At 37.7% G+C, this 26,373-nt stretch overlaps 1 protein-coding gene across 10 annotated transcripts in view; it reads right to left on the bottom strand.

Annotated features, from left to right (window-relative positions):
- The window catches only part of SNX13 (sorting nexin 13), a 71,578-nt gene that overhangs the window by 29,552 nt on the left and 15,653 nt on the right, over window positions 1-26,373 (bottom strand). For 7 of the 10 annotated variants that reach the window (XR_013956288.1, XM_080611298.1, XM_080611306.1 and 4 more), the window contains 8 exons: window positions 19,427-19,539; window positions 10,115-10,217; window positions 5,791-5,880; window positions 5,307-5,428; window positions 2,817-2,938; window positions 2,563-2,664; window positions 1,399-1,487; window positions 932-1,015 (listed from right to left, as the gene is read on the bottom strand). Coding sequence is in view for 9 of the 10 variants with exons in the window: in XM_080611298.1 (XP_080467424.1) it covers window positions 932-1,015; window positions 1,399-1,487; window positions 2,563-2,664; window positions 2,817-2,938; window positions 5,307-5,428; window positions 5,791-5,880; window positions 10,115-10,217; window positions 19,427-19,539 (825 nt within the window). In the remaining variant the exon portion in view is untranslated. Of the gene's footprint in view, window positions 1-931; window positions 1,016-1,398; window positions 1,488-2,562; window positions 2,665-2,816; window positions 2,939-5,306; window positions 5,429-5,790; window positions 5,881-10,114; window positions 10,218-19,426; window positions 19,540-23,984; window positions 24,391-26,373 lie in introns of those variants that run through there. The other 3 variants (XM_080611302.1, XM_080611304.1, XM_080611303.1) reach the window with 2 other exon arrangements.

The raw sequence follows: 26,373 nt of genomic DNA, 5'->3' as shown, positions 1-26,373 counted from the left end.
GTAGGAGGAAAGGAGAAACAAAAATTGAAAAGCTTAGTCCATATGAGCAGCGGTATTTGTTCTTATTAAAGGTAGGTTCCTACAGAAAAGCAGCATGCAAGCTTTTACATGAAATTGAAGTGGCTGGAATGAAAGGAACATTATATACGTGCACCTCAATTCATTCCATACGTAAGAACTTTTACACTGAAATCCAAATTTCAGCATAGTAATTGAACACACTCTATAAGACTAAAATATATGAATAAAAGTAGAGAGAACTGGAGGGGGGGGGAGATATACTTGATTCTGACCTATAAGGGATAATAAACTGTAAGTTTTAGCTTGCTCTGCAAAAAATCAGTAACATGAATTTAAAAGTGTGAATATTCTATTTATGTTAATTTTACTTTACAGTACTATTTTTAAATGTTGGAGTGGGGGGTTGCAGGTGCACTGGAGAGATGTCAAAGTAAATATCCTTAAACCAATCACCCTGAGATTCCTTAGCAGAAGCAAAAAAACCCCATCTCACTACTTGTCATTTTGGAGGCCTCTTAAGCTTTAAGGAACACACGGTAAAAACAGTCAAGGAAAAAACTTCCACAGTTACTGCCACACTTCCTGAACAGCTAAGTAAACTCAACAGGAGACTCAAGCTTTATACTGTCATTTATCTGTCCTCAGCCAGGCAACTTCTGCCTAACCACCACAACCATATACAGATAATACAGACATAGTGTGAATGTGTGTGTGTGTACATATATATATTTTTATAATGATGTATAGATATATTTTAACATAGCAGTCGTAAGTTCACCATCTCTGCTGATATATCCACTGACAACTTTCCTATCAGATATCTATCTGCCATGATTACAGGGAACACAAGAAAAGCTCTATATGAAAATAGTCTGGAAATGTCCCTCATTTTAAACATTATAAATCTTACCATCCATATGACATACTGATTAATATAATCAGGATCACTGAGCTGGTTTATTAATGGAAGAAGAATTCCTCGGGAGAGGATTTCCTGAAAAACAAAATATAACAACTCATTTTATACATTTATTCATAAAGCTAATATGACTGCAACAATGTAGCCTGTGTAGAGACTAAACAAAAAATCATTGAAACATTCAGTAGGCATTAGCACACTCCATTCCAATTAACATTATGTAACATTAATACTTCAAGAAAAACAACATCCATTTTGTTAAGCTTCTTTAATGTTGCTAAAGGTAAAAGGAACTTCAAAAACATTTCACAAACACCTCTCTGATATTAAATGTGTACCAAGATTGTACTGCATTTAAAATAACCTATTATTAGATCAATTTTACAAAATAAGAAAAGCAGTTCAGATTTTATTTTTTTTTTTTATGACACTAAACCAAAGAATTGGGATGTACTTACCCTGACAAAGTATCGCATGATCTTGTTCTGGAAGTCTCCAGGAGGTAGCAATATATACAGTAAAACCTCACATAGATCCCTTAGGAATCCTAGGGAAGGAGAACAAGAAACCCTCAGAACAATGTTATATTATGTTATTTCACATCTTATCTGATATCATAAAAACCAACAGATAAATCCTTAAAATTAAATTCAAATATACAGTCATATATATTCTTAAAGTCCAAGTATCACAGTAACAACTTTCAGACTGAATATAAATTGCACTGGTGTTGATCTGAGACAGGTCTTGGTCTCAAAACCTAGACAAAAGAAAACAAAACTCCAAAAAGCAAAAACTAACTGTATTTTTCTTATTTAACATATGGAGATGATTCTTCCCCTCCTTCACACTTTGCCCAAAAAGATAACTGATTTTTTTAAACAAAGACTACAGAGTAGTAATAAGGAATAAGTAATAAGGGGTGACCTTTTTAGTGTATATAAATATATAAAAGGGGAGTGGGGGAGTGTCACAAGGATGGAGCCAGGCTCTTCTCAGTGGCAAACAATGATAGGACAAGGGGTAATGGGCACAAACTGGAACACAAGAGGTTCCACTTAAACTTGAGAAGAAACTTCTTCTCAGTGAGGGTGACGGAACACTGGAACAGGCTGCCCAGGGGGGTTGTGGAGTCTCCTTCTCTGGAGACATTCAAGGCCCGCCTGGACACATTCCTGTGTAACCTTATCTAGGTGTTCCTGCTCCAGCAGGGGGATTGGACTAGATGATCTTTTGAAGTCCCTTCCAATCTCTAGCATACCGTGATACTGTGATACTGTAATGCAGATTTAACAAAAGGCAGTGAGAATACACAAAGCCATCCACTGCCTCTCAGGCATATTTCTATCTATCATATTTATCTCTAACATATTTCTATCTTAAAATTTTCCTAATGAAGAGTAGCTACATACATACATACCTCTTTATAATTTATAGCATTAATATTTACAAATTAGAAAACATAAATTAGGAAATATAAAATATACATGTAAAGTAGATAATCACACTTTGAAAGTCACACGTTAAGATTTCAGTATATTTCATATTGTGAACACAACTGTTAAGTGATTTCATTTAGTCTGCTACACTAAAAGTAACTAGAGAAAATAATATTGAGAGACCTTCTTCATCTTTGGGAGAAGTGCAGACTAGATCACGACAGACTTCTTTTTCCATTTCCACTTCAACCTCAAAGAATGTATCTACAAGTTCCTCAGCTTGATCTATACAACAGAAAATAAAAAGAAACATACTTTTTTGTAAAGATTAGAAACTTTAGAGTAAACTTGAATTACAAAGCTAACTGTATTTCATACATGTAAGACACCTGCCTACTCAGACTCAAATAAAAAACATCTTTACATCATTACGTTACCTTTCATCTGGTCGCCTTTCTCTGCTATTCTTTGCTGAGCTTTTCTGAAAACTCGAAGATGAGTGCCAAAGTCATCAACAAGTCGTGTAGTGAAATAAGGCTGCCAGTCTGTTTCCTTTGACCTATTGGAAAAGGACATGCATGAAAATTAATTTCTTCATCCTGAACACAAAGAACAATAATGAATTTCTACTTGTCCTTCCTCCCTGCCAAGAGCCATACAGACAGTAAACATCAAAAAACAAATAAATAAATCTGTTTCTCAATTGCCTATCCACTCAAAACAAAGCAAATATTGTAAAATACCACTCTCGCACCATATTAATATTTATGCTTGAATTACTTTAAGGTCAACTTTAGTATCTGGAATAGTGTTCTGATACATTTGTGAAAAACCTTGATGTAAACAGCCTACAACCTAAAACTACAATACCCCCCAGGTCTTCTTCAACTGTACTTCCTATTGTTTTGGAAGGCACCGAAACAAAATAGTTTTCTTCTGAATTTGCAGTATACATATGAGTGAAAAAACACGTTTCTCTTGAAACTACAAGTGACCTAGTATTATCAACAACTGGTTCCACAAACTTGTGTAAGAGGTAATTTTTGTGAATCTCCAGCAATGCACACAGGTTAGTTGTCAGAAAATAGCCACAGTTAGATTTTCATATAACTATTTCCTCAGTGGTATGAAGATGCAGAGAGATTCCAATGATATTCACGCCTTACTAGCCAAACTGAAAAGGCTAGCAAAGCTTGACATTACTGATGGCTTTACTCTGCATTAAGGATTCCACTGAATATTCCACCTGACTTCTCTCTACTCTGTTATAGCAGAATCCTTCTACAACACTTCATTTTCTGTGTTCTTCCTCACCTGCTCTTTCTTCCCTTAAAGAGAGAGAATGGGATAAGGAGCTCTGGAAGAGAGGGAAGCCTACTGCAAAATCTAGATGTGAAAATGTGAAAATAAGAAGCAGAGATGTCCCAAAGGGCAGTCAATCAAAACCATCTACACAATCAACAAAACACACAACAGCACTAGGTGGCAGCATTACATCAATCGCCAAAAGGTGCAACTAACAACGAGGAAAAAAGAACAGAACAAACAAAAAAAAAAACCCAACAAAACCCCCACAATATCCCACTGCATTCATTCTCTCCAGAAGCTCACTGGGTATATGAAATATACCCAGATGATGGTATTAACACTACTACAGCCATATCCAACTACAGTCATTGCACTACATTTTTTCTTAATAACAGCAACTGCTGCAGCCCTGTGAAACCCATTGTACAGAACACCACAACTGCACAGAACTAGTAGCTATTTTTGAAGAGCTATAGTACTGTCAGGGAAAAAAAATACAATCAAATTTGCTATAACTTGACCTGCTTTGACACAAACCCAGTGCTTGATCCTGTTCAATGAAGTAACTCTGCCAAATAGACAAAAACACTGAAGCCAGGTCCATTTCATGCACAGGATTGCTTGCTGCAATGTACATTTTATTTAGCCTAGTTTTTGCTGTTTCCAACACTATTTCCTAGGTTTTCGATTATTTCTCAATCAATGAGATATTATTATAATTTTTTTCAAGCTTAAACCTAGCTCTCCATTTCAGACCTTGTCAGAAAAGCACAGTGATTTATGTTTTCAAGTAACAGAGGGAGGAACAGCAACTCATCAAAATTGCTAAGTTTATTACATTTAGGTGACCCACAAACACTTCTGAAGAGAAAACAGACAACAATCAGCACAGTGGATGAATACCAAAAAATCAAACCTAACAAATGTGTAGACAGATAAAAAGGCATGTGGTACTTGGGCTGAGAAACAAGCCATACTGAAGATAAATAATTTCCCAGATGAATTTCCTGACTTCCTACTACTTATTTAAATAGCATAAAAAACATTGGACAATTAACAAACTATCCATTTCTTCTGAATCAACCCTGATTGAAAAAAAAATCATTTACATTCATGTCATGTCCTTTTGTTCCCTAGACTACCATGCTTTTAAAAATACTTCTCATTCTTACATATTAAGGAGTAATGCCACTTTAAAAAAGTTATCAGAGCTGATACAGATGTTTGAATTAAAGGCTTTCAGATTGACTTACCTTTGGAATAGCCCTGCTGTTTATGAAACACACCTGCATACAAAAAGGTGAAAATTCCTGCAACTTACATGCTTAAGTTGCAGGGGAAAAAAAAAAAGCGATTCAATAATTTTAGATATTAATCTAAATTTTGAAAAGGCCATTTCGCAAAAGACCATGACTACAAGGATCATCTCCATTCATTCTTTAAGGGACAAGCAAAGACTGTAGTTCTTATATTATGATCTTAAAATTTTACATGTTCTATAAAATGCTCTGAACTATGCTAATAGATAAATTCAATCATTTATCTACTACCATATATCCCACAAAGGTATGTGTCCACTTGTTTAGGCAGTGTATTGACATAAACACAGATAATCTTACCTGGCAGAAAACTGAACAAGTGCATACTGAAGAGCCTGCCTGATTTCCAGAAGGAACGATTCATCATCACTTAGCGTGTAATACCAATACTGCACATAGTCTCTCAGAGAAAACTGGATTACCTGAAATCAGAAAAGAAAAAAATTAGGATGAACTAATGAACACAAGACAACAAAAAATAACTTCTTGTGCCTGATAATACAACAGCAATCATCTTAAAACATAGTGAACCATACAACCCCCTACCCTTATGAAATTGTGAGTGAAACAATGCAACTCACATAATACTCTTAAATATAATAGAATTTCTCAACTTGTATTTGTCTCAAGTACTTAGATACCACACAGTCACTACTTGCGAAAAAAAAAAAAAAAAACCCTACGAAAACCACCCAAAACCCAAAACCACAAACAAAAAAAAAACCCACAAAAATTAAAACAAACAAACAAACAACAAAAACCAAAACAAACAAAACAAACTTACCTGTTGCAAAGGCTCATCAATTATATTCGCACCCGTCAGTCTTCTGTCAATCTTAATTGGTCTGGCTTCGCGTTTCATTTCTTCTATGCACTTGAAAGAGATTAGGAAATGTAACTCTGCAGATTTTATCTATAATTAAGAATCCGCTCTACTGTTCATGATATATACATACACACACACTTCCAGTAATGACTTTATGGTAGCATGAAATGTAGAGAGCAGTAAACATATAATCATAGCATCATAGAATGGTTTGGGTTGGAAGAGATCATTAAAAATCATCTAGTCCAACCCAATGCAATGAGCAAGGACATCATCAACTAGATCAGGTGCTGAGAGTTCTGTCCAATCCTATCTTGAATGTTTCCAGGGATGGGACATCTACCACCTCTCTGAGTAACAATATCACTATATAGTAAATAATGGTGAGGAACTAACCTGAAAACCTACTTCTTACCTGTTTACTGTAAAGGAGCAAGCTTGCTAAAACACTAGATAAGAAGGAAATAATGCAATTGTTCAGCTGTTCGGGGTTTTTCCTCTCAATTTCTTCATCCATTTCAGTTTATTCTATATGCCAGAAAAAAAATTACTCTTCTGTACCATCACTACTTGGCAGATGAGTCTTTAAAACGTAATTGATGGGGGGTAAAAAATTATCTTATAGCAGGACATGCAACTCAGAGCAGTTAACTCCAATAACAACTTCATCAGAGCAGACTTTTTGCAAGTGACACACTGAAAAATGCCCTTTATCAGTGCTTCTCTGAGTGGATTAATGCAGTGTCAGTCTACAAACTTAAGAAGAAATCTGCAATAAATCCCTTTATTTTCACAGAAATAATGACCGAACAGGTTGCACTATTATTCAAAATAAATCAAGCTATTTTATTATTTGATAGAGAGAGAAAGTTATGACTACACTGGAAACACAGAAGAACTGGCAAAAACCATAAATGAAAAAATTATAAACCATATGACCAGTATTTCTATTCCACATGGCTTTCCCTAAGTAGCTCTCATTCAAACCTGTTAACAGTGAATGGCAGTGAAATAACTGAGGCCAGAAAACATTCCTCTTCCTCCTACTTAACCAGTTCTGTATCCCAATGGAAAAGTAATATTATGTTGGAAAAATCTGTATATTTTTAAACTTTCAAGACAAGGGGACAGTTCAACACTACTTTAATATGAATAATGTTGACTCATTCAAACAATACTCCCAGTTATATACTAATGAATCGGCAAAATATTTTGTCTTGACAGTGTTAAAATTACCAAAACAATACAGAATGGCATGTTTAAATTTTTCTACTAAGCACAGTAAAGTTCAAATTGCCAAAAAATCATGAGAAGAGACTAAACTATAAAATCCTATAATTGTTAAATTGTAAATATTGTTTTCAGTTTGAGAACTGCATACATAAAGCCACATTCGGAAACACACAAGAAAGCTCAGCTGCAAAATAAGAAACACTAGCAGATATGTTTAAAGTCCTTTCTTGAACCTGTGCTTGGAAACCGTTAGATATGAAAAATGCCTCATTTGGACTCTGCCACTATTTTCCAAATTGCATACCTGCAGTCACAGATTTCGTGAATGCACAAGATACAGAGGACTTAAACATCTGTATCAAATACGTAACATAGTACATGACCAACTGACTCAAAATAAAAAGATTCAGAGACTAGTCAGTCTCAAATATGCAACTAGTACTTCTAAGTTATCATTGTTATCCTACAGTGATTTGGCAATAATGTACCCTTGCCTACAGAAACTCTGTGTCTTTTGGATGAAGTATGAGAGACATGAATTATAACAACTGAACATTCCACACTTCCGTTAAAGTTTGGCTGAATCTATAACTTTAATTGAAAATAGCATTCCAGTAAAAAGTTTAGAAGGCTCTAAATTTACCTTCCATTCAACACTTTTATTATAAAACTGCAGACAACTGTATTTTATAGAGCCAGCACTTTATGGCATCATCAAGTACACCTCTGCCACAAAAGCTACATAAAACAGACTTAAAAAAAAAAAACAAAACTATTTAATCTGCCATCAAACTTAACTGCTTCTCCTTGCCATGAGGCACTCATTATATATTCACCAATAAGTATAATAAGTGGCACCAAATCCTATGTTGCAATTTACAGTCCAGTACATTCTATGCAATATTTCCATCCACAACTTTGGTGCTCAAACTTATAACTGATTTCCTTAAAATCAAGTATTTGAACATTCATCTTAGCCTAAAAAATCCCCAAATAACCAAAACCTCTACAATCAATCAGGCAGTCAATCTGACTGACTTTGAGGAAAAGAGCTTCTTAAAAACAACCTCCATTATCAGATTACTTCTCAAAAAACAGTATCACAAAATAATTTCATAGTAAGGAAAATTCAGTTCATACTTGGATCATGGAAGAAGCATAACATACACTAGCCACTTGAAAGAATATTTGCTGTTCAAGACCACTTAGGGCCACAAGGGTTTTAAACATGAAAAAAAAAAAAAAAGTTAAAAATATTACTTTCCAATAAAGGTAACTCAGCAGACATTTAATACAGAAATGGCAAGAAGGAATTCCGAGCAAACTATATATTTGGTTTTGGCTAGGACCCCTTTTTTCTTGCACTCCTTTTTCTGCTACTGAAAAGCTCTCCTACGCTACCTAATATTATTGTAATACAGTGGCAAAAAAGAAATACGAAACACTATTGCAGAAGATAGATTTCACTTTGAAAGCAAATATAATTTGGTGAGCCAAGTAAAAATAAGTACCTTCATACTACAGAACTTAAATCCAGAGATTAGCCAAAACAGGTCAGTTGAGAAGAGTGATTTGTCAATAATCCACACTCTAATCAGAAATCAAACTACTAAATTGGCAAGGATAAAAAAAAAAAAAAACACACAAAAACCTAAAAACAAACAAAAAAACCCCAAAACCAAACCAAAACATAACAAAAACCAACAACCAAACCACAACATATAATTCTTTCATTTAACCAGGGCATACATACATATTGAGTTCAAAAAGTAACAATATCATAAAAAAAACTTTCAGCGATGTAGCGGAAACTTAAAAGATGCAAAACCTAGTAAATCTGCTTTCAAAACATGAGCCATAAGCAATACTCCACAATCCATTTAAGCACTAATGTCTATATAACATCAAGCACCTTAGTCCCCCAAAATGAGGTTTCATTAGCAGAATAGAATCATTAGTTGGTTGCCCTTTTTCAGCCTCAAACTACGTATTTTTCATTTGGATCAGTGATACTACTTTATGGTTTATTTTATACGTAAGTTCCAGGTTTATCTCAACAGACTGGAATCTTAAGTGAAAAGGCCACCTATCAACTGAGCTATGAACCATTGACAGAAAAAGGTCTGTGGTCAAAAAACATACTGCTGAATCACAAAACAGATTTCTATGTGCTACAGATAAGAAAGTTAAACACACACACCCTTTTACAGACAACATGAATTGTAATGACCTGACAGCTAAGAAAGGGTACATTTCAGTAAAAAGAGTTGTGAGATTAAACGTAACATACTAGAAACCTTTGAGTTAAAGTGTTTTCTCTATTCTGATGACTGCAAATGCATTAGGCCAAGACATATCTAAACATCTGAGTTGCCAAGATATATTGGCTCATAAACCAGGAATTCCTAGAAATTCTACCTCTTGGCTATTACAAATTTGAAAGGGGGATGTCACTGCTGGTCTACATTTATCTATGAATTTGCAGGACTTTTGCTTGTCTTAAAGACAGCCAAAGATGGTAACTTCTACATCTCTGAAGTACTGTAAATCTAGACTTTATTACAGTTTAAACTTCAGTTAGGCAAGCAACTTTCTGACACAAACAATTGAAAGAATCGAAACTGGAGAGACTACAGATCCAGTGACAGAAGAATCCTAAATAATCACGACAATCTTACAAGAAAAGGCAAGGAGGAGCTATCACTCCCGCCAAAAAACCCCAACACACACAAGGAGTCTGTAAAGGAATGGTTCAGTAATTCCCTCTCAGATAATATTAGCGAATCACATCTTAATTAATTTCTCACAATGAAGCCAAAAACAATATTTGAAACAAACAAACATCCCATAATGCTTAAAAAGCCTGTATTTAAAAAAGGAAAAATCCTGCATTTTACTTGCACACTGCAGCTGACTCAAAACATAAAAGCAGGTTCTTTTATCCTGGGAAATGGGTACAGTCCTTAGATTAACACTGATTCTAACATCAATCTAATATTCAAAGTTATAAAATCTGATCTAGAATTTAAAAACAGTAAGCTCTCCTTACCTTAGGGATCCCAACTGATGTACAAGGAAGAAATGAATGTTCACACTGCTCAAGATGTTTTTCTGAGTTGCTTTTTCCAAATAAAAGAGTAACCACAAAACCTCTAAAATGAAAAAGAAATACCAGGCAGAACAAGTAAACTTTTACCCCCTCTAGAAAATATTTCACGGCAAGTTATAAAATGACAATTCTCACTGTTTACTCTCCTAGTACAGTGCTCTTTTGCAGTGTCACATGAAGCTCAAAACAACTGACAAAACACTAAGTATAAAGTTTCCCAGCCTTGTATTAACAGAACATAAGAACAGACTCAACGTATAAATCTAGAAGAAAATTGAAGTCAAACCCAAGCTGTTGGTTTTTTGGGGGTTGTGAATTTTTTGGTGTGCTAGAGTTTTCCGGTGCCTTTTTTGTTTTGTTTTTAATTCAGCATATAAAAATCTAAATAAATGAGCTCCTGGACCATTTATTTTAAAAGAATGTTAGATCAGAAATGCACTGACTTCTTCCCTCACAATTCTACACTGATATTTAAATTATGACTTATAGTTATGTATGACAGCAGTTAATTTTATTATTGTTTTCTTTACGATATAATGAAAGCATAAAGGAAAAAAAAAAAACCACCATTACAAAAAGTTCAACCTTGTTACAATAGCAGTAATTTGTTTACGGGTTATGACACTAGGGTACAAAAACATAAACATAGAGCTGGTTTTACTAAGAGATAGATAAAAGCCTAAGGGCTGTGCCAATTATAGCATAATCAAAACATCTAACCTTTAAAAAGCCAAACATTTAAAAAAACGAAAAGGAATATGAAGTTACTGCTGCTCAGACTAGCTTTGGGAAGCTAAATATGCATAGATTTTTACAAAATTTCAAAGCCTTCAATTTAAAGGCCAGCTGACCAACATTTGTGACCACAGGGACTCACAAAGTTATTTCAGACTTGAAATGTGCTGAAGTAATACATTTTTTTAACATAGATTGCTGTTGATATACAATACTCTTATTTATATGATTAGAATAAAATTACCAACAAAGCTGAAATATGCCATTTGAAGGTTTTGATTCCCAAGCCGGGAATCAGCCTATGTACTCCAGAGGCTCAGTAATTCAGACACAGGGAGGTAACAACTCCAGGACAACAACAAAAAAGCTACACAAAATTATAACTTGGTAATACATAACAAAATTTCACTTGATACTCTGATTTCCTTACAGCCACCTTTATCTGTTTTTCTGCCTTTGAGGACAAAAAAATAAAAGCAGGTCTACTTGCTCTTCTGCTCCAGATACTTCTAGATAACTTTAAAATCATAACCCCAATGATGCTAGTAGCACCATAATTCAGTTCAAGGACAAAAACTTGCTTAGAAAAATCTCAGTATTAGTTTCACTATGCTTAAAAGGTAACTAATGCTTTGGTTTGGGGTGAGTTGTTTTGTTGGGGTATTTTAACTATTAAAAAGCTGGGGTTTTCTTTTTGTTACCTATTTTCTATAAGGAACCTTAGTTTTCTTTTAAAGAAAACAGTATATCAAAATGCATTTTTTTTATATCTATATAAAATTTTATTTTATTTTTTTTTATTTTTTAAGCCTTTCAGTTCACAGTTTTAACTTCAAATACATGCCAGTAACTTGGGGGTAATGAAGAAGGCAAGGACAGGAAAGGTACTTACCTTCTTTTATTCAATAGGATTTAAGCCTTAGGAATAACTAGCTATAGATTATACATCTGTTGTCTCTTGAATGTTTTGACACTTTTAAAGCTAATAAATACTAATATTCTAATACGCTATTGTTTAAATATGTGCTCATCTTCTTCGATGCCTTTATGTATTTTCACCTTTAAGCTAGAAACACTAGGAGCTTCTGTCTCTATAGCAGAAATTAATATATTTTATTCTCTAGTTTAAAACCTTGTGTGAATTAGAGAAAGATACATAGCCTGACTATTCAGTGTTTCTGTTAGCTAACCAGAAGCTTCTACTATAAATGGCTAATTCATCAAGAGAATATTCAACACAGCAAATGAGAAATCATTTTAGTCTTTTCTCTAAATGAAAAGCAGAAAAAGGAGAAATTTGTATCTTATATTTTTTGTTACTATGGTTTTTCCCAATACTAATCTATGACCAGCTTTGCACAGGGACAGATTAACACCACAAAGATGAAAGACAGAAAAATTAATACTACAGATCTACCACTTTTCCCCCCCCCAAGTCTGAAAAGCAACAGCCTCAGCTGAATGCTTTGTGAAAGTCAAAAAGCACCCTCAGAACCACTTCTTATTTGGTCAGCAGTTAGAAACACCAATACAGGCAGCCAATCACATATATACAGATGTGATTAAGGATCAATATGTTTTTTGATGATATAGCCAATTCTTTTAAATGGAAAAGCAGTTGATGGTCCAAGAAATTTCAATTCTCACATCAGAAGCCTAAAGCTGTTGGCAGAGCTGCAATTCACATCATTGTTCTTTCACTTCCCTAGGACTGAAAGAGGGAAGAAGATAAAGTAAGAAATATCCAAACCACAAAGAAAAGGCAGAAGGTAAACGACAGGCACAACACTCAGTATAAGGGGTCTGCACCAGTACTTGAAGTAAAGGTGAAAAATATTTCATGAAGATTAACACTTTATAATAGCCTTGGCAACACAGGTTAAACAACATTCGTCTTTTGCCTTCTGCTTTTGGTGGAAAGAGCTCAGTTCCCTAAGATCCCTCAGATCCTGAATAGAAGGGAGGTGTACTAAAAATCAAAATTTTATAAATCAGTCTTGAAACAACACAAAATGAAACAAGAACTACCAAATTAAAGCTTTTATCCATATACACAAAGGGTTTCAGTACCCTTCCATGCATGCACTTTCTACAAGCTATCTGTGCAAGCACACAATTCAGAGTATATCAAGAAGAAATAATTGAATAACACATAACAGAAGTGAAATGGTATAAACAGATTGAATATGTTGATATAGCTAAGGCATCACCATTGTTTTCCTGCACAGCTCAGATAAGGGTACACTAAATATTAAGGACACTGCCATAATCATGAGCCAAAATCAGATTTTTTATTTTCTAAAGTTATATTAATTATGTTATGATATCTAACTGCTAACTATAAGTTAACAAGTTACTTCCTAACATGAATTTTGGTTTGTTTTTAAGAGACACATGAACAAGTATTTTGCATAACTTCATGGGAATTAATTAAAAAAGAAAAAGCAGGCAAGAATAATTTAGATATAAAGCTATCTGACGTAGTTAGCACTCATGGCTTTGTATGCTGGATGTTAAAACTTAAGTAGGTATGTCACTGAAAAAGATTAACAGTGTAAAAAAGGGCCAGACTGCAGCCCTAGCCAAGTAGATGTGTATGAAGTAATGAAGTAATGACATTCTACAGGAAGGGCTGAGACTTCATATCTCTCTATAGAGGTAAACACATACTAGGGAGATGAATACAAATTCTGCTTTAACGGGTACATTACCACAAGATGAATTCTTCCCTAAGAAGATCAATGTTCACTGGCTACGAAAATGAAACAAGGCAGCAAAAGAATCACAACAAAGAGATATCAGAACTGACTTGAGAATAGGCACGCTCAAGAACTACAGGCAGCCTCATGGTGGCAAACTGCAGCTGACTTCAGACATACCCCGTGAGAGACTGCTTTGACTGTTAGCTCCGAAAAGCTAAGCAACTGAAATTAAGCGAGAAGGAAAGCTAAGCTTTTAAGAAATTATTATACCCCACATGATTTTTCATCCTGCAGATACTAAGGAAGTGGTACTACGAAACAAGCATAAACGGACCAACTCTTGCCCTTTAGATGAACTCTTTGCCTTTTGGTCTGGAAAAACAGTCAGCAAAATACTTCAATCACACACGTATTAAGACTTAACAAGACAAAAGCATTTACTTAGAAGTCAGTTTTACTTTAACTCACTTTAATAGACTATTTTACTTCCTCAGAGATGGAATTACAAGTTTAATACAGTTGAAACCCAAGTATAACAGCTCTTATTCTAGCCACTAAACTCCGTTAATTTTTTTGATGAGACACACAGGACTATGCTGTATCCAGTAAGAAGGTTAAAAGAGCATTTCAAAGGAAGGTAAAAAATATTAAAGATATCCTGAACATCCCATGAAAAGTCAGGTAGGTCTTAAAGATCATAAAGATGTTACTATCCTGCAGATTTGTCTTATGAATGAGATGAGGGAAGAATATCCCACTAACACATCTAGACTTGGCATTGAAAATAATTTTTTTAATGGTTACAAGGCTGAAATAGAAACATAGGATGCAATAATGGTGCTAAAGACTATAATAGCATCACCCACTTGCTCCCTCCCCGTAAAATAGATCAGAGTATGACATGTCTACAGCTGCTGAACTGATCTACTTGTTCAAGACATAGTGTCATTTCCACACAGCCAGAAAAAAATACACTCACTTTCCCCATGAACAAAGTATTTTAGGTAGGAAAATGAGATTGTTACAATGAAAGGGGACATAATTATTTAGTAGGCACCGGGAAAAGAACTGACAAGGTAAGAGAAACTATGAACTGAAGTTAACATTGATTTTACATGAGCATTTGTCCTCTAACACTCATTAGAAATAGATACTTTTTTGTTTGTTTGTTTAATTAGATTTTTTTTTCCTGGACAAAGGTAGTACAAACACTATTCAATGGCAAAAAAAAACAAAAACTTTTGATAGAAAACTTTAATAAAAAGAATTTTGCTCACAAAGAGCTAAGAGGAACAGTGGCAGATTTAAACCAGGCATTATCGACCATTGTCGGTCAATTGCTGAGGTGAGTAGCTCGAGAGAGGACGCCTTCAACATTGGAGCGGGGGGGGGGAAATCAGCGTCCAGGAGCCTCAACTTAGAGCGGCCAGAGCCAGCGAGGGAGCCTCAGGTCCTCAACAGGACTTGCTCAGGAGCCGGCAGCTCAGCTGACGCGAGCAGCTGACTCACAGGGGGCGGAGCCAGGAAAAGCAGCACCAGCCCTGACTGGGTAAAAACCTGCCCTAGGGAGCATGAGCAACCAGGGCGGGTCGAGGGAGTTTGCGCAGGCAGGTGAGCAGGATGGTGAGAAGTCATGACCAGTGCCTGGTCTGGGAGCTCTGCTCTGGCTGCCCCGGCGGTGGCCAGCGTAGGCACCCAGACAGAGCCAATGAGAGGGGAGGCTGCAGTGCAATGCTCAGAGTGTAGAGAGTGCCTGTACTGGTCTTGTGAGGGAACGGTGCACAGTGGGCAGGGCTGCACTCTGTGCTCCCTGGTGGAGGTCCTCCTGCAGCAGGTGGCTGAGCTGCGGGATGCTGTTAATAGGCTGCAAGATGTCGCGGAAACTGATAGGAAGCAGGACTGCTTGCTCCAGGCCCAAACTGTGCAGGGGCCTCAAGCATCCCCTGCAGCTCATGGAGGACAGAAGGAGGCCGTTAACCCAGGAAGCTGGGAAACAGTAACAAAGAAAACCAACAAACAAAAGGAGGAAGAGAACAATTAAAAGCAAGGGGCTTCCTCCTAAATCTGTTGTTCCCACCCAGAACTGCTTTGCTGTCCTGCAGGGCGCTAAGGAGGAAACGCACTCATACCAGAAACAACCGGCTGGTGCACTGGTAAAGATCATCTCTACTGGTGCTGCCAGGAAAAAGCTGTGGGTCATAGTGGTAGGGGACTCTACTTTGAAAGGGACAGAAGCACTCATCTGTCGGCCTGACCCAGTCTCAAGGGAGGTGTGTTGCCTACCTGGGGCACGGATCAGGGATGTTGCAGAGAGGCTGCCTGCTCTAGGAAGTCCCACAGGCTATTACCCTCTTCTAGTGATCCATGTGGGCGCTAGGGATGTAGATAGCAGTAGCTTGGAGAGCATAAAGAAGAACTATAGAGCCCTGGGAAAGGTGGTCAGGGGCTCTGGAGCTCAAATAGTCCGTCAATTCTCCAGGATACAGGGGAGGACCTTAAAAAAGCTAGGAGGATTGGCCAGGTTAATAAATGGTTAGAACAGTGGTTCCATAGTCAGGAGTTTGGGTGCCTTGAACACAGGACCCAAGTTCGTAGGCCAGGTCTACTGGGGGCTGGTGGAGCTGCTTTGATAAAGAAGGGAAAGAGCCATTTTGGTAGAAGGCTTGCCAGACTGGTCAAGGTTGCTTTAAACTAGATGTGTTGGGGGAGGGGGGCATCATTCCATCCCAACACACCCAGTCAGTTGCCAGCACCTACACAAATGCTCGGAGCGATGCAGAGATATTCCAGCTGCTCCAGCCAATGAGCCAGCTTCATTTGGAGCTTGGCTCAGATGCCTCTATACAAACGCCCGTAGCATGGGAAACAAACAAGAGGAATTAGAGATGTGGGCATGTCTACAGGGGTATGATATAGTAGGCATAACAGAAATATGGTGGGATGGCTCCTACGACTGGAGTGTTGGAATGGAAGGTTACAGGCTCTTTAAAAAAGACAGGCCCGGCAGGTGGGGAGGGGGAGTTGCTATTTTATGTTAGGGATAGGCTGGAGAGTATGGAACTCTGTCTGGAGACACTTGAGCAATCAACAGAGAGTTTGTGGGTCACGGTTAAAGGGAGGACAGCGATGGGGGACATCACTGTGGGGATCTGTTACAGACCACCTGATCAAGAGGAATCTGCAGATGAAGCACTCTACAGACAGACAGGAACAGCCTCACGCTCGCAGGCCCTTGTTCTCATGGGGGACTTCAACTACCCTGACATCTGTTGTAGCGACGGTACGGCCCGGCACAAGCAATCCAGGAGGTTCCTCGATTGTGTGGAAGACAACTTCCTTCTGCAAGTAATAGAGGAACCGACAAGGAGAGGTGCCATCCTTGACCTCGTGCTCACCAACGGGGAAGGGCTGGTTGGAAATGTGATGCTCCAGGGCAGCCTTGGTTGCAGCAATCATGAGATGGTCAAATTCAAGATCCTCAGGACAGTGAGAAGAACGTGCAGCAGGGTCACTGCCCTGGACTTCAAGAGAGCAGACTTTGGCCTCTTCAGGAACCTGCTCCATGAGGTTCCATGGGATATAGCCCTAGAGGGCAGGAGGGGCCCCAAGACTGTTGGTTGATATTCAAGGATCACTTGCTACAAGGAGTGTTGCATCCCAATTAGAAGGAAGTGCAGCAGGGGGGCCAGGAGACCTCCTTGGATGGGTAAGGAGCTGCTCAGGAAAATTCAAAGGAAAAAAGAGGCTTATAAAAGGTGGAAACAAGGACAGGCGGCCTGGGAAGAATACAAGGATGTTGTCCAGGAAGCTAGGGACCACGTTAGGAAAGCTAAGGCCCAGTTAGAATTAAACTTGGCTAGGGATGTTAAGGATACCAGGAAGCGATTCTATAGGTACATTGCAAATAAAAGACAGACTAGGGACAACGTAGGCCCCCTCCAGAAGCTATCAGGAGAACTGGCTACCCAGGATTTGGAGAAGGCTGGGGTTCTTAAGGACATCTTTGCCTCAGTCTTCACTGGCAAGGGCTCTGACCGCACCACCCAAGTCTTGGAAGGCGAACACAGGGACTGTGAGAATGAAGACCCTAGGCCCACTGTAGGAGAGGATCTGGTTCGAGACCATCTTAAAAACCTAAACGTATACAAGTCCATGGGACCTGATGAAATCCATTCGCGGGTCCTGAAGGAGCTGGAGAATGAAGTTGCTAAGCTGCTGCCCATCATATTTGAAAAATCATGGCAGTCAGGTGAAGTTCCCAACGACTGGAAAAAGGGAAATATAACCCCTATTTTCAAGAAGGGGAAAATGGATGACCCAGGGAACTACAGACCAGTCAGTCTCACCTCCCTGCCTGGCAAAATCTTGGAGCACATTCTCCTGGAAGGCATGCTAAGGCACATGAAAAACAACGAGGTGGCTGGTGACAGCCAGCATGGGAAAATCCCTAAGGGGAAACCCTGCCTGACCGATTTGGTGTCCTTCTATGATGGGGCTACGAAACTGATGGACAGGGGCAGAGCAGTTGACGTCATCTATCTGGACTTGTGCAAAGCCTTCAACACTGTCCCACACGACATCCTTGTCTCTAAATTGGAGAGACATCAATTTGATGGGTGGACCACTCAGTGGATAAAGAACTGGCTGGATGGCCGCACGCAAAGAGTTGTGGTCAATGGCTCGATGTCCGTCTGGAGACCGGTAACGAGTGGTGTCCCTCAGGGATCGGTGTTGAGACCGGTCTTGTTCAACATCTTTGTCGGTGACATGGACAGTGGGATTGAGTGCACCCTCAGCAAGTTTGCCGATGACACCAAGCTGTGTGGTTCGGTTGATACGCTGGAGGGAAGGGATGCCATCCAGAGGGACCTCCACACGCTTGTGAGGTGGGCTGATGCCAACATTATGAAGTTTAACCATGCCAAGTACAAGGTCCTACACCTGGGTCGGAGCAATCCCAGGCACAGCTACAGGTTGGGCAAAGAAGAGATTCAGAGCAGCCCTGCAGAGAAGGACTTGGAGGTGTTGGTCGATGAGAAAATGAACATGAGCCGGCTTCAGTGTGTGCTCTCAGCCCAGAAAGCCAGCTGTATCTTGGGCTGCATCAAGAGGAGCTTGACCAGCAGGTCAAAGGAGGTGATCCTGCCCCTCTACTCTGCTCTCGTGAGACCTCACTTGGAGTATTGTGTGCAGTTCTGGTGTCCTCAACATAAAAAGGACATGGAACTGTTGGAACAAATCCAGAGGAGGGCCACGAGGATGATCAGGGGACTGGAGCAGCTCCCGTATGGAGACAGGCTGAGAAAGTTGGGGCTGTTCAGCCTGGAGGAGAGAAGGCTGCATGGAGACCTCATAGCAGCCTTCCAGTATCTGAAGGGGGCCTACAAGGATGCTGGGGATGGACTCTTCATCAGGGACTATAGTGACAGGACAAGGGGTAACGGGTTAAAACTTGAACAGGGGAAGTTTAGATTGGATATAAGGAAGAAGTTGTCACTGTAAGGGTGGTGAGGCACTGGAATGGGTTGCCCAAGGAAGTTGTGAACGCTCCATCCCTGGCAGTGTTCAAGGACACGTTGGACGAAGCCTTGTGACACATGGTTTAGTGTGGGGTGTCCCTGTCCATGGCAGGGGGGTTGGAACTAGATGATCTTAAGGTCCTTTCCAACCCTAACTAGTCTATGATTCTATGAATTGTGGGAATATTAATTACATAAAAGTAACTTCAGATATTCAGAGCAAACTATTTGCTAATATACACACTGAAATTTTATGTTTATAGTAAATCATAAAAAACATTGAGTAGTATACTTACCCACCCACAAAGCAGAGGATATAAAATGCAAAGTAAAATATAGCGAAGGGTCCAAAAGTTACTAGAAAAAGCACAAGGCCAAGACTTCCCCATCCCCATATGGAAAGACTGGTCTGTAAACAAGAACACATGGAAAAGAAGTAATTAATATGATATTCATGCAACTTGAAGTCTTCAAATCAATATTTGCTGTGTCTAAAAAGCTTGAGACATTTTAACTACATACAAAATATATTTTGCTTGATGAAATAAAAATTACCTTTATTTTTTAAAAGCATATTGCTATCCAATTATGCTGTAGGCTAGTAGTCTAGTTAAGCCAACATTAGAGCATTTTTTTTTTCAAATATTATTACTCATCTCTCTTCAGATGCAACTATTGCCCTTTAATGTGCAATTTCTTTCTTCTCTATTCTCATTTTGTGCACTTTGTTTCTTGAGATACCCTTTTTCTTCCTCCCTGTGAATTTCTCCGCTATTTCCAAGAAAAATGTAGGCTTTGTAACAAAATAGGAGGAGATGAATACAATCTCATTTTATACAACTAAACATGTCATTTTCCATAACCAGGAACACTACACTTCTTCAAAGCAGTTGCAAGACCAAAAAAGTGTCACTTTCTCCAGTCAAGTCTCAAATGGGCCAACAGGTGGTGTTTACTGCACAAGTTTACTTTTTAAATAGAGAGAAACTTCAGAAACTACCTCTAACAATTTTTACCGCAGATATCAAGAATATTCAAACAATTTTTCTGAATATCTAAATAAAATTCTGTTTTAAAACCAGGATGTTTAATATATTGAAGAGATCCCTGATTCCCAGATGAACATTTTCTCCACACAGGTACCATCATGCTCCTAGAAGAGACCTGGCTTAGCAGACAGGACTGATACCCTGGCAGCAGTGGAGACAAAGCTTGTTTGGAAAGCCTCTGGTACCAGTAAAATCACCCACAAGTGCATCTGTGGGGCTGGTGCCCTGTATAATGCAGCAGGCAAAACTTTCTGCAGTGATGGATTCACCAGGAGTATGAAAAAGCAGTGAGATTCAGGTTATTGTGCCACTGTAGGTCATAATACGTGTACATTCATAAACATATACACACATACACACTCGATCTATCTGGACAGACAGACATATGTCTGTATGTTCATATATACACATATATGCAGGGTAATCTAAAAAGCAAGGTAGGGAAAACAAAGCTACAATAGTTTGGGACCTTCACAATGCTGCAATGCAGACAACAAAGATTATATAAATTTAATTCAATCTAGTCTCTAGTGCAATATGGAAAGCGTGTTACAGCCAAGTCCAAAAGCATGAAGCTCATGATAAGTATTTATAGGCCACCAAAACTGTTCCAGCTCTAAGGTTCTCAACTTTTCTTTTTTTGTTGTCTAATTTACGCCTTTCCTACCAGTGATCAAATGACACCCTGATGGGAACTCAGACAACTGCTATGTCAACAAGTAACACTAAGAAAGTATTTAAATAAACTCGTCTTGCAGTTTGACATTTAGAAAACAAGCAGAGATCAAACACCATATTTGCAGAGAGCCCTGTTTTAGCTTTTAAAAGAGAGGACAAGAGAGGCTTGCCTACAGCTCTCCCATTCCTGTAAAGTGACTGTTTAAATTGCATCGTTCCATCTTAGGCATGGGATTCAGAAAAATCAACTTCCTCACAAAAAAGCTTCAAAAATCCTATAAACAATGAAAAATAATATAAAATAAGGCTCCTACATAAAGTAGCTTCAGTTTTTTCCTGAGAGCAGGACATCGGATTGCCCAAAAGCAAAATTGTAGCTCTAAGAAGAGACTGCTTCATAGATGTAAATTGTAATTATTGGAGCAATTTAATTCTTCCTAGTTTATTATAAGTTTAATGGAACATTAAAATGATTTTCTGCTTTCTTTCTAGATAAAATTTCTTAGCAAGAGACAGAAGTTATACTTTTTTTTTCCTCTTAGTGTTTGAGACTGGAAAAAAATTACTCTTGTCTACTTATATGCCCTTTAATTAAAAGTGTTGCAATTATAAGAATGGTCTGCAAGTTACTCAATTCTCTTTAAGCTGAAAAAGTGCTTTATTAGATGACATTCACAATACAATCCACACAGTTAAAAGGTTGAATATCTGTGCTACAGTAAATTAAAAACAATTTTTGGCCACAACCGAATAGAAGATTTTGTTGACTCATAATAAGCAAATGCAGTAGATAAACTGCACAGAGGGTGGGGAGGAGAAAGACATCAACTTAAAAAAAATTGCAAATACAACAATTAACTAAAAAAAGACATGAGCTCTCATTATACAGCTACATTTCAATACACAAAGAACATCCCTCATATTCATGCCCTCGAAAATACATTTAGAACTTCTGCAGAGCACTATAAGCAACAGGAAGACATGCACATAGAAGATAACATTTAATCGTGCTCTTTTTTGTCAAAAAAAAAAAAATCAGTATGCTTAATGGCATTATTCAAAAACGTTAAGTTCTGAATATTGGGTTAGCACTCTAAATGACTTAACAAAACTTAATTAAACTAGATAGCAGGACACATATTCAGAGTTGGATGAATGCATAATTAACAAAGAAAGTTCCATAAATCTAACAAATAAAACAGTGACCTTTTGTCCTATGCTCTAGTTTTGCAATTTAGCATATGGCTACAGAGATTCAAATCTCATCTGGTATTTTAATAGGATTTCTTAAAACTTGCACAACTTGGTAGACTGCAGTAAGTACAAAAGATACTGGCTCAATTCTCATATAATTTAGATAAGTGGTTTATAGCCTAACAGATTTTGGGACATTCAAAAAAAAAAAAAAAAAAAACATTAGTATAGTTCCCATTAGGCTAACTGTAAACAAAACTTCCTCTAATTTCACAGTTCTTAAAAGGACTTCAGCAGTATAAGTCCCAGTCAAAAACTAAAACTCTGTTTAAAGTCCCTTTAAAATATCAAAATCAACTATCAAAAGGAAGTCCAAACATTACACAGGTATGACTATGCAGCTTATGACTACGCAGCTGGTCAGTATGGAACTAGCTCAGGTATTTAAATTCAAACCCCACTACTTATAACTTAGCTCCAAATAAGTTTCATTTATAATGTCAATTCTTTAGAAGATTCACAGATTTACTGAAGCTCTGTCTAGCCTTACTGCAGTTAGTTAAAGTGCAGGGTGAACATTTATCAGTTGACAGAAAGAACAAGCCAGTCTTCTGAAGAGATGGTATCATGCTGGCATTACATCACAGCTATCCAGATTCTTTAAGAGAAGCTGACATGGCCTATGCTGGGAGGGCAAACATCCAAACTGAACTATCATAGTACTATTTACTGAATTTCAAGAAACTAGGGATAGTTACCTAACTACTGAAGAAGAATATAGGCCTTAATCCCATAGCAGGCATATACGGGTATATACTGTATGATGTGCACACAGATAAAGGACTTTTATTCCAGATCCACAACCATTCCATCACTCAGTCACTTTTGGTTACCATCACAACAGATGCCATATACCAGCTGCACCATCACCACTTCTTATCTTTCATATCTAAAATAATATAAAGAAAGACTTCTGCAGTGTATCTGTAAGGTCAAATATGCAAACACTTAATATAGCACCAGTTACACACAGTAATTTTCTTCCCATAGTATGGAATTGCTTTAGCAAAATAAACTGCGATTTAAGAAAAGGGCTGCCTATAAGTCCAAAGAGACACTGAAGAGCTAATCAGGTGAGAGAAGACACACCAAGGTAATATTCATATGAGCTTAATCCAGATGCTACAGATAACGAGACTGTTACCTCTCAACACCTGCTTTTTTTTTTTTTGACTAGGCTTTGCCCTGAATGTTTTTTTCCACAGTTTACAGCCAACTACTAAAAGCGGTACACACACACAAAAAAAAAAAAAAAAAAAACCACACTTTTCCTTATATACACATGATTTTCCTTTCTTTGGCTTGTGCTTCCTAATTAATGCAGCATTTTGATGGTCCCAGTTGCATACTGTTAGTGCTGAACTAAGACTATGTGATTTATCATGACCATTCCACACAGGAGCTTACGTAAATCCGTAAAATTCACTGCATAGAAACCTAAGCCACAGTCTTCAACCAACAGTTTTAAGAAAAGAAAAATCCCACTGTATTTTAGTATGCACTTAGACATAATATAATTTAGTAGTTATGAATGGAGTATTTTTCAGAAAAACCAATGGGAGCATGGCAAAGATTTAATGTATCAACCACAACAATTTACTCAAATAACAAACACAACTATGTGTACTATACTTCAAAGTAGCTTCAACAGGTTTCTTGTTTGCTTAATCCACCTGACATGCTTTCAGAGCTTTGCCTCTATCCTATCTTTAAGCAAAATCCTTGCTTGATACAGGCAAAATCAAGCCTGCACACCTGATACCAATACACTCGATACACTTTCACTAAAATGATTCACCAATGTAACTATAGGTCTGCAGTCTGGATTTCAACTGGTGCTGTCAATTTCAGCTTGTAGCTGGTAATAAGATACCTGTTTATAGTTTAGTGCAAAACCGGTGCTACTCCAGAAGTCCAGCCAGCAGGTACTTCACTTCTTCCTATCCTTCCCTCTGTCCTCAAACAGCAACCACACCTGTTTCCTCTCAAGAGGCTCTGGGTTCCAGGGTCCTCCCACTGCAGCTGGAAGCTCCTGTTCCACGTGCTCAGCTCTCTTGTCAACTCCCTGCCATGTTCAGAGTAGTTATGATTTCAAGTTTGGAGATAGGGCAAGAGGGGAAACAATATCCGTACAAGGTGACTGGGCTCTGGAATCATCAGTTTGTCAATCCTGAAGCTTCATCAGAACACTACATAAGTTTTGCACCAGTAGCATCCAGCAGGCCCATACCACTTCTGGAGATTGCCATGTGTGATTGTTTTCAAATATAATAGCTGCAACAGAATAATCTGAACACCGAAAGAATGGCATAACTGAAAAATAAAACCACACTACTTTGCTCACAACTCTTTTACTGTGTATATTCAACTACATTTGCCCATTAATATTGAAAAACTACAGCAGCTGACATGTCCCTAACTAGACGTTGATAAGCAAACTGTCATTTGCCATTTGGGTGGTTTAAACTGGAATTTTTTTTAATATGTTTTGCCAAATGTATTTAATGCCACCTCTGGGCTCACATTTTAAAAAATTTTCAAGGATTACATATACGGTAGATGTCAAGTTAAATTTTGTTAATTCTACACATCTGTCTTTTAATTTTACTTCCATTTTGAGTATAACTGGAACATGTTCATATATAAACCTTTCTATAATTAAGGTGTCATTTTTGTCAAGTAATTAAAAACATTATTTTAGGATTCAAATTAGTGTCGCTTCACTAGCCTGACAAGTAAAATTGGAAAGCTGTAAAAACTGGAGTGCCAATTTCATTTGCATTGAAACTGCTATATTACACTGCTAGAGAAATATTTAACAATTGTGAAATAAGCCATTAACATCTTCGTAGTTACATTCTATTTGCAAAAGTTGCAGCAATCAAGTGAAAGACATGCCAAATGGGGTTTTTGAAAAGTTGTGCATATCCTCATTTCCTAACATCACTAAAAGGTCTCTTTTTAACCTCCTCTTCCTTATTGTTTTGCCCTTTCCTTCCTTAGCCCAAAGAGGCAAGGCAAAACAAAACCCTAAGCACCATTCCTACTTCACAGCACACAAAAATAATTGTAGTGAACCTACACAACAATTTACTGCAGCACTCATATGAAAACTCTTGGCACTTTTTTTAACAGGAATTTTACATAGTCTATTTTGGGTTTATGGTTCCAAGTTTTGCTTTTTTTTTTCCCCCAAAGCAACCTTAAACTATTAAAGTATAAATATATGCAGTAATCATCTTCTAAATAAAGAAAAGCATTACATAATTGAAGAGTTAAGAACTTAGGCCAATTAAGTTTTTTCTGGGTAAGTTCAGTATTCCTGCTGATCCCTCCTGGCTACAGAGGCCAGGAACCCTCCTTTCCTCTGCTATGCTATGCAAGAGTACATCTGTCCCCTCTCTACCTCACCTTCTCCTCTTCCACTCAACATGTGCTTTGTATGTCAAATGGCTTAACTGGTTAGCAGTTGGATTAATTCAAGTGCAATCACATCTAATTACTTAGTCTGCATTTTCCTGCTGCTCCTCACACTGGTGAGACAGAAAAGCTTTGAGGATCAATTTCCCCTCCCCTCCCCACAGTTTTTACAAGGTGGTCTAACAAAGCTCTTACAAACAGGGAACAACCTTCCATCTAAATTCTAGAACCACAATTACTGCACTGTTTCAACTATTCACCAAACTCATTTTTAGAAGTGCAAACCTTTAAATGAAAATATCTGCTAACATTTTCTTAAAATACATAACACTAAAGTACAGCATGTAACTAAAAAGTTTCAAAGCTATTGTGCATGTTAGATCAATTTCAGCACTTATCAAGAAAGCAACAAATTCCAATACTAAAACCTGCCCACTTGCTATAGTCAGAATATTGTTACTAAAGTAAAAATGGACAAATTATGTTCTGTATTTTGATATAACTGGCTTGTGTAATAAAGCTCATGAAGAAAAAGAACAGTCTTTTGATTAACACTCCTAATTTTTCTACCAGAAATGGTATTTTCAACAAGCCTTCTCTTCAAGTGAGGAGAAAAAGGAGAGGGAGGAAAAAAAAAAAAAAAAAAAAAAAAAAAAAAAGAGTAAAATTCAGCCTGGATTCCAGAGTCAAGGTTTATTCTTTTTGACTCCTCCTCTCTCACATCTGCTCTGACAGCATTGCTGATTTCACTACATGAAAAAAAAGTCCACTTGCTAATTCCATTTTACTAACCTTTATTTTCAATGCTAACAGCTATTTTATCATACAGCAGAACTATCAAC

The sequence above is a fragment of the Psittacula echo genome (assembly GCF_963264785.1).
Source record: "Psittacula echo genome assembly, chromosome: 2".
In the NCBI taxonomy this organism is placed as follows: Eukaryota; Metazoa; Chordata; class Aves; order Psittaciformes; family Psittacidae; genus Psittacula; species Psittacula echo.
Note: the sequence above shows the minus strand (reverse complement) of the source record. Positions and strands in the feature narration are given on the sequence as shown.